Source organism: Phyllopteryx taeniolatus, chromosome 15, assembly GCF_024500385.1.
Source record: "Phyllopteryx taeniolatus isolate TA_2022b chromosome 15, UOR_Ptae_1.2, whole genome shotgun sequence".
NCBI lineage: Eukaryota > Metazoa > Chordata > Actinopteri > Syngnathiformes > Syngnathidae > Phyllopteryx > Phyllopteryx taeniolatus.
In genome coordinates this window covers 1,200,520-1,209,878 of record NC_084516.1, presented here as the reverse complement: position 1 = coordinate 1,209,878, position 9,359 = coordinate 1,200,520, and the positions used below count along the sequence as shown (strand labels likewise).

The following is a 9,359-nucleotide window of genomic DNA, read 5'->3' as shown; positions in this document are numbered from 1 at the left end:
ATGGAAAGCCACCAATTTGTCATGCTAAGCTAGCCGGAGAAACTAGCACCGGAAGTTGCACCCGCGTGACTCTCGGCCGTGTTCAAACATGTCGTGTTGCCCCGTCAACCTTTGGGATCAACGAACACGACGCGCACTCCACATTACGACGAAGTCCTCCCACTCGTTTCCGGGTGCCGTCAAGTTGCAGAGCGTCACCTTTCGACTTCCGGTGGTGTGTCACAAAACAAGTGTCCTCCATCGACCTTCAAATTGATACCACATGAAATGCCTTCGTCATCGGGGGGGGGGGGGGCTTTGGCCTGCTCTCTCACTTCCTGTTTCTACAATATTTCTCCGCTCATTTGGAACTTTTAGGATGTGACATTGACGATAACCAAAGGTGGGCAGAGTTGCCGAAAATTGGACTCCAATCGAGGTCCTGGTACTTTCACTTTGAATAATGTGACTCAAGTAAGAAGTGGTCCTCCAAATAATGATTTGCCAAAGAGTAAGAAAAAAAGGCACAAGTATGAGCAACTGCTGAGAAACTGAAATCATGAACATCAATTAAAAAGAATGAAATAAAATATGAATCTGCAAATTCATTTATTGCCGAACAATAACAGTTACTCTCAAACATCCATTTTCTGGAGTGCTTCTCCTCAGGAGGGTCGCGGGCACGCCGGCGCCCATCTCAGCCGACAGCGGGCCACAAACAAAAAATTCACCTAGCACGCATAACTCGATGTTCCGATGAATTAACAGTAAGAAAAGCAACACGTTGGTGAGAAACGACGCTTTTCTCTTTGACGCCTCAGACTGAAAAATATCCAGAGTTAGTCGACCGAGTTCTACTTATTGACTTTGATGTTATTTTTACATCATCACTATGTCGATCACTCTTATAATTTGAGAATTTCAAGGATAGGCGGCCCTTTCCAAACAGAATACAAAATAACCCATTTGAACATAGAGACAACTACACGACGAGCACACGCGCGCGCACACTTAACTCCCCCCCCAACCCTAAAGCACCATGCGGCCAATATTTCACTATGCGCTTGCAGTACGCGATGTGTCGTAATCCCGACGGTCCGTGAAGGAGGCACAGCGTAGGAGCAAACATGGCGGCGCTGCTCCGCAAAGCGAACGCAGGTGAGCGATTTGGCTTCCAAAGAGCGCCGTGAAACGTTTCCGACAACGCTGAAAACGCCTCACACGCGCGTTTGTTCGCTCGCTCGACACTTTGAGCTTCAAGTCGGCAAGTTTCAGGCTCGCAGCGAAAAGCCGGAAAAACGAACAAAAAACAAGTTCGTTTTCAATGGAAGCATAGCAGTGACGTCATCTGGGTGAAGAATTGTCATGTGATTTATTCCGAGTGTCGCTCTGACGTGAACGTGACCGCGGTCGACCTTTCACCTACTTAGCATGCTGCTCGTGGCGGGACGCTAGCCGATGCTTTGACATTGATGATAATGTTATTTTCGATTGCCATTAACAATGCAATAACGAGCAGGGCTGGGCGATGCGGCATTACAATCAAATCGTATTCAAAGCACATAATTCTGCTCATTTAGTTTGTTTCTTAGAGCAAATGAAAGTCAAAATTGGCTTTGAGGGTGGCGGCGAGAAATTCTGTCCATAAAAGTCATGAGCAGAATCGGTGGCGAGGGGAGGCCTCGGCGCAGGCGACCCTCGCCGCAAACGAGTCCCGCTTCCTGCCCCGTCCGTATCGGGGGGGTCCCGTACCCCGTACTCCCGAAACACCCACCGCAGGACTCCCCGAGGGACGCGGTCCGACGCCTTCTCCAAGTCCACAAAGCAACGTAAACCGGTCGGGCCGACTCGCACCGTTGCACGGTCAGGACCAAAACCTAACCTCTTGGAAAGTCCATCGTCCGGCTGCGGATGTGGACATTATGGAAAGTCCGGGACCGGCGCACAAGTCGGCACTTGGGTTGCGATCGGGGGGCCCGGTCCTCAAAACCTTCAGTGTGAGGATGACAACGTAAAAAAGCCAAAGACAAATACTACGGTTGCGATGAGCGGTTATTTGAATCATCGCACAGCTTTTGTAAACTACACTGGCTCCTCTCTGTTGGCAGTCATGTTGTTAGTGTAAGCAGCGCACATCAGCGCAGACGTGCTTTCAACTACAGAAGCCACTTAAAAACATGGATTTGAAAAATGTTGTGACAAAGTGGATCAATGGCCCAGCCCGAATGAAAAATAATCTGATTTAGGGCAACAATGCGAATGTGTTGCAGCTGTCGGCGTGTGGGTGCGCGGCCGTCGCGGCGTGGCTCAGCTCGCCGAGCTTCCAGAAACTCATCACATGCTGCGGCAGACGTGTCGAGACTTCGCCGATCGCGAACTGACACCCATCGCCGCCCGGCTGGACAAAGAGCAGACGTACCCAGCGCAGCAGGTGCGTCCGTTACAGGGCTAGCTCGCTATGCTAATGGTGCTCGCGACAGTGGCTCATCTGCGCTTGCGCAGTTTAGATCTTGGAGCTGGGCGCCATGGGCGTGATGGCCACGGAGGTCCCCGAGGAGCTGGGCGGCGCCGGCATGGACTACCTGGCGTACAGCGTGGCCGTGGAGGAAATCAGTCGCGGCTGTGCCAGCACCGGCGTGGTCGTCTCCGTCAACAACGTGAGACGCTTCATATTTTAGCTCCAGACGCGCAAGATTTAGCTTGTTGTTGTGACCCTCATCATAGCGTGTGCGGTGACTCGTGTCATGACGTTTGTCACGTGTGTCGTGACTAGACTTTACACCGATTTTATCGGCCTGATCGGTATCGGCCCATAATTAGCATTTTATGCTGATGGGCTTTAATGTCATGATTCGCTGGTCATTGATCAGCTCCGCAAAAGACATTGACTCCGCGTCGCCATCTTGCACAGTATATTTGAATCCCAAAGCGAGTTTATTTTTAGCCTTGTCGCGAGTCTTTTGGGGTAGTCCTGTAAATATCTGACGGCCATTAAAGTTATTAAAAAAAAAAAATTAAAAAAAAAAAACGTCGGCGGTGTGGGACAGACAACACGTAACGCCCGGATCAGACTGCAAGACAAATTTGCTGTCAGACTACTGCAATCAAATCTTGTATTCCGATACCGCCGCATCCCGTTTTTTACGATCATTGGGCTTTATCTTCTCAACTCAAATGCGACCGGATACCCTCGTTACCGTGGCGATGACGACACCTAGTGGAGCGCGCCGACTGTATTCTAAGGACAAATTGGGGAAAATGTGTGTTGGTGGTCACCGGTGCTCGGGACAGGAGAGGACGTTCGTTTAAGGCTCGCTTGAGAAGAAGAAGAATCATCTTTTATTGTCATGAACATGCATGCATGCACGCACACGAAATTTGTTCTCTGCATTTAACCCATCACAGTGAACACATACACATGTTAGTGGAACACACTGGAGCAGGGGGCAGCTGAAGCGCCCGGGGAGCATTTCGGGGTATCGGTGTCTTGCTCAAGGACACCACAGCCGTGAGTCCGGAGGATGTTGGCGGATGGTCCAGTCCGGGTTTTGAACCTAGGTCCCCCACGGTGGCAGGCGATGATCTTAACCATTGGGCCACGTGCACGTACTTTTAAATACGATACGGCTCGCAAGCAGGCAACAAAACGTTATGTAGCCTAGCAAGCTAGTGCTAGCGCTAACGGTTGTATGTAAACATGCCGCCGTTCTCTGGAATCGTGCTCTAAAGTTTCGGTGTGGGTGAAGTGATTTAATTAATTCATAGAAGAGCATTCATTTGTTCGTCTGTCACTAGGCCTCACTGGCATAAATAGAGGAACAAAGATACATTATTTATTGTAAATATAATTTTGGGACCAATTAAGTACACAAATATATACAGTAAATGAACAGGTCATCTAAATAGACACATTGCTCCATCTTGTGATCGTTTTTTTAAACTCGCTGATTGGTCCCAAAAATCCCGATCGTGTAAAGCCTAGCCGTGACACGTGTCGTGACTCATTTTGATGCGTCATGACACACATTGCTATGTGTGTCATGACTCTTGTCACATGTGAGATGCCTCTCTTGCGTCACGTCATGACTTTTGTCACGTGTGTCGTGACTCATTTCATGTCACGACACATTGCGGTCAGGTGTTATGCGTGTCAAGACCGAACAATGCCATTTATTTATTTTATTTTATTTTTTCCCCAGGCCAATGGCGATTCCGATATTTATCAGGAAAACAATAATATATATATGGACTTCTTTATTTTTGGGTCAACTGAGTCACACCTATTGTGACTCTTGCCACCCGTGTGCTGTTGCTGACGACGTGTCTTGACTCTCCCCTCCTGTGTGTCAGTCTCTGTACTTGGGTCCAATCCTGAAGTTTGGTTCCGAGGAACAGAAGCAGAAGTGGATCGCACCTTTCACCAGCGGCCACCGGGTGGGCTGTTTCGCCCTCAGCGAACCAGGTGACCCCATCGGCGATCACGCGTGCCAGCCCGCCTCCTGACGCTTTGACTTCCTGTGACGCGGCCTCCTCACAGGCAACGGCAGCGACGCGGGCGCCGCGTCCACGGTGGCGCATCAGGACGGCGACCATTGGGTCCTGAACGGCACCAAAGCGTGGATCACCAACAGCTGGGATGCCGCCGCCGCCGTTGTCTTCGCCACCACCGACAGGAAGCTCAAGCACAAGGCATGTCGCCAAAGCTCGTCTTCGAGGCGGTTAGCGCGGGCTAATGCTAGCCTGTTATGTCGTTGCCCCTCGCAGGGCATCAGCGCCTTCCTGGTGCCCATGCCCCACCCGGGCCTGTCGCTGGGCAAGAAGGAGGACAAGCTGGGCATCAAGGCGTCGTCCACCGCCAACATCATCCTGGAGGACTGCAGGATCCCGCTGGACCACATGCTGGGCCCTCGTGGCGCCGGATTCAAGATCGCCATGGTAACCAGATCACCACCGTAGCTTCGCTTGGCTGCTTTCCGTCAAAACGTTAGCCATAGCTAAGCTAAACGTTGTCGTTTTGTGGAACCACATTCCGCTCGCTTATTGCTAACATCTCATGCAAAACAACAAAGGCCTGCTAACTGAAATGAGCATAAATGTTACCGTAAATAAAGCGGCGAGTGCGCTTCACCCCCTCAACTGCTAGAAGGCGCCAGAAAACTTTGAAATCCGGCCACCATCAATTCACATTGGTTTCCTTGCAGTGGAAGGACGATGTCAGTTGGTGGCGCTAATGTGCCATTAACCTGGTTTGTCGTGTTTTGTGCTGGAATTTTACATGATTGCAGGTTAGGTGGAGAGCAAATGTTATCACTGTGTGTTTTTATAAAGTACTTTAAGCAGACGGAGCAGCAACGCATACAAGCAGCGCGTACAAAGTTATGGTATTTTTTATTTATTTGTTTTTTTTGTCACGGGCCACATCCGAGTTGAGCTTTTCCTCAAACCAGATCAACGTAGCGTCACTTCACCATATTATTTCATAAACACAATTGCCCCGTAATTGATTGTTTCATATATTTATGTTACCAACAAATTGAATTGGAAATCACAAGTCAGGGAAAAATTGTGGGCCACAAATATTAAGTATACAACTATTGTTCACTTTATGTTACGAAAAAAATATTTGTAATATCTGTTAAAAGTAAAGAAAAAGAACAAACCTTTTTTTCAAAAAACTATTTCATTACTTAGAGAAAAAACAAACATGTTTATATAAGACTAAAACATTCAAATAGAAAGGAGCAGAGGGAAGAATAAATCTTGTTTTCTGCCCGTTTTTAAAGAAATAAAAAAAATCTTAATTTCACAATCAGATTTTCCTTTAGCATCTCTAAATTAATCACAAAATCTAAATTTAAAATAAAAATTTAAATGATTTGATTGACTTAAGTGGGCCACATCAAGTGGTGCGGCGGGCCGGATCTGGCCCCCGGGCCTTGAGTTTGATAACTGTGGGCTAAATTCTGTCAAAAACCCATCAAAGAAATCGTACATACTTTTTGTGTCATTTTCGTCTGGCGATGAGTTGTAATGTGCAATCTGTGCCCGTCAGCAAACTCTGGACAGCGGGCGCATCGGCATCGCTGCGCAGGCGCTGGGCATCGCTCAGGCGTCGCTGGACTGCGCCGCCGATTACGCGCACAAACGACTCGCCTTCGGGGCGCCCATCGGGAAGCTGCAAGCCATCCAGGTAACGCGCGCGCTAGTCTTTGCGCATTCATCGGGTATTAGCCACACAAATGTGTTTTTAGTTGTTTGTGTCGCCCCCGAGTGGCGAGAAAGTGTATTTTGATTGTCTGTTCGCGGCGCAGTTCAAGCTGGCCGACATGGCGCTGGCCCTCGAGAGCGCTCGCCTGCTCACGTGGAAGGCGGCCCTCCTGCGCGACGCCAAGCGGCCCTTCACCAAGGTACGCCGCCCGCGCCACAACTTCCTGCCGCGAGCCCTTTCCCAATCAAATCCAATTCTGGTCTCCAGGAAGCCGCCATGGCCAAACTAGCCGCGTCCGAGGCCGCCACGTTCTGTTCCCACCAGGTGAGTGAGTCCATTTTCACCATTGAAGTGAATTCAATTGTCGTTACTTGAGTTGTTATTGGCGGAGGAATAGGCGCGAATAAGTGACACAATGGCCTTAAAACATTTACAATTTCTTAAAGATGCCTCGAGAATGGCGCCAAAGCACTACTTTTCCATTAAGATTTGGCAGTCGTGTGACTGAACGAAGCCACTGCCCACACTTTAACGTAGTTCCTTGGCACTAAGACGCCTCAAGATGGCGCCAAAGCACTACTTTAATATTAGACAGGGCTTTGTCACGTTTTGAATAAAGAAACTTAGTGCAGCATTCCATAAAAACAAATAAGAGAATGTCAAGAAATGAACTGGTTTTATAAAGTAATTACTGTGCATACTGTATCACTAGTGTGTTGGATGTGTGCCTTTAAGGGGTGTGGCCTAGTGAGTGACATCAGGAGCTAGAGTCTGTGCGCGATATAGGCGAGAGGTGTGGGTAGCGTGTGTGTTGGTTTTGTATTTGTGGCCTATTATGAGGGCATTCCTTCCATCCGTCCATTTACTAGCGCTAATCCGGGTCGGGTCGCGGGGGCAGTAGCTTTAGCCTCCCCGGTGAGGTGTTTCGGGAACGTCCCGCCGGGAGGAGACCCCAAATTTTGAGCTTGGCTCACAACACAAAGTAAAAGCTGCTTTTTTTTTTTTTTTTTTTTTTCCCCAAAATGGTCTCATTGCGGCGGCGTCATCCATCAGGCCATCCAGGTTCTGGGCGGGATGGGTTACGTGACGGACATGCCCGCCGAGCGCCACTACCGCGACGCCCGCATCACGGAGATCTACGAGGGCACCAGCGAGATCCAGAGACTGGTCATCGCCGGACAGCTACTCAAGGATTACGCAAACTAGCTGGACACCAAAAGCCGAACCTTCTGCTTGCGCCATCTTGCACCGGTGACTGGAACATAAACAACATCAACAAACACGAGGAAGCGCCCATAATGCACACCGTGCTCATGCTGCCTTTTTTTTTTTTTTTTTTTTTTTGGAACACTAAACATGAAAACATTCATTGATTCATTCTTTCGTTATCCTCACTAAGGTTTTGAGTTGTTTTTTTCCGTTTGGAAAAATGCCTTCAAAAGACGCGAAATGGACAGTAATCGTGTTTGGCCAACAGATGGCGTGCTAAGCACTTCCAAAGTGTTGCTGTGCCTGCACAACGTGGACATTTCGACATTTCGTCATGCCCGCGATCGTGATTGTAAAAATGCTAAGTGAAGTGAAATAAAAATATGTCGCCTCATTGCCAACTGGAAGGAAATAACAATTACTACTTTCCTATTGACTGTTTTTTTGACTCAGACAGATAAAATCTATAGTGAACCCTCGCAATCCACGCGGGTTAGAGACCAAGAACTGCTGTGCATAGCAAAATGTAGCCCCCCTAAATGAGTTATGAATGATTCATTCCAACTAATTCTATTAATAGTTCATATCCGTAAACAGTAGACTCCTGCAATTAAAGTTTGCAATTGCCCACAGTAATAGTTTAAACCCGAAAAAAAGAAGTCATCAATATAGTGGTCTGCGACATCAATTCAAACGCATTTCAGACTTTGGTGAATTTGTGAATGAGAAATGTAGATAGGCACATATCTGGAGGGAACATGTGACGTCAGAACGGGGCGGGGCTACGAACTGGAAGCGTCTGCTCCCTTTCGAGTGTACTTGCAGAAACATCCAACATGCTCACGCTGCTATTGACAACTTTTGGATTTTACTTCCTCCAGCAGTCAACCCACAAATACAGCCTACTGTAGTTCTCGTCGTTTCCACCAGGACTCCCACTTGGCTCAAGTCTCACGCTGGAAAGCCGGTTGAGCAGTTCCTTGCGATCCAGCTGAACGAAAAAGCTGCCATTTTCAGGGAAATAATGTGAAACGGACAAGAGTAATCATCTATTTAAAAAATGACTGACATTTAATGGATGACATTTTTTTTCTGGTCCAACTAAATGATCATAAATAAAATGATGGTACCCTTAACTTAAAGGGGAGTTTACACTTTTTAAATAATGACTTTTAATCATATTTTGTCAAACTGACAATATGAATCTGACAGGTGTTCATTTGCAAAATGATCTGCAAAAAAAAAAAAAAAAAAAAATAGCGCACCTGAACAAGAACAACAAATCAGAGACATGCGGAGTGACGCAACCAACATTTCCGCTCGGCAGTTAAGTTTAAGTTTGCACCGATTCAAGACATGTTGTGCTAGATGCAGCAGCGAAGCAGCCCCACACCATAACTGAGCCTCCGTTCGTGTTTCACAGTAGTGACAGCGTTCTTTTCTTTCAATATGCGGGCAGCGGCACCGGCAAAATTGTTGGTACTCTTTAGTTCAAGAAGGGAAAAAAACAATTGCCACAAAACCATTGGGGGGTTGTCATTACGCATTTTGACAAATTCAGTTTTCAGATGTTTTTGGGGGGTCTATTACTACTTTAGTCAGTCTCACATCATTTCGGTGAAAGTTGTGGGTTTTTCTTGACTTAACGGAACTATTTTGTCCACTTGAGTACTGGTGACATAGCATCTAGTTAACATCTAGGGCTTCACTAGTAGCAGCAATAGTGACAAACACCTATTAGCAAGATGTTCTACTAGTGCGCTGACCTGTCTTACTAGTGAGGACAAAGACCGTACGGGTACACGGACCTCACGCTTGATCAAGGATATCGAATAAATGCTCAAACGGATTTCCATACAACTTGCACAGTACTAGAGCTAAAACCCGGACTGGGACTACATTAGTCAAAAGACTACAACTAGGACAAGTACAAGGACTATATCTAGAAACAAATGTGAAAATT

At 47.4% G+C, this 9,359-nt stretch overlaps 1 protein-coding gene across 1 annotated transcript; it reads left to right on the top strand.

The window, feature by feature from the left end:
• The first annotated feature begins 979 nt into the window (after positions 1 to 979).
• acads (acyl-CoA dehydrogenase short chain) lies at positions 980 to 7,550 on the top strand. Its single transcript, XM_061747307.1, has 10 exons — positions 980 to 1,137; positions 2,250 to 2,410; positions 2,487 to 2,636; positions 4,330 to 4,441; positions 4,517 to 4,668; positions 4,744 to 4,914; positions 6,032 to 6,169; positions 6,291 to 6,386; positions 6,455 to 6,511; positions 7,241 to 7,550. Exons 1-10 carry the CDS (start codon positions 1,107 to 1,109, stop codon positions 7,391 to 7,393), a joined length of 1,221 nt encoding a protein of 406 aa, XP_061603291.1. The 5' UTR covers positions 980 to 1,106; the 3' UTR covers positions 7,394 to 7,550.
• The last annotated feature ends 1,809 nt before the right edge of the window (positions 7,551 to 9,359 follow it).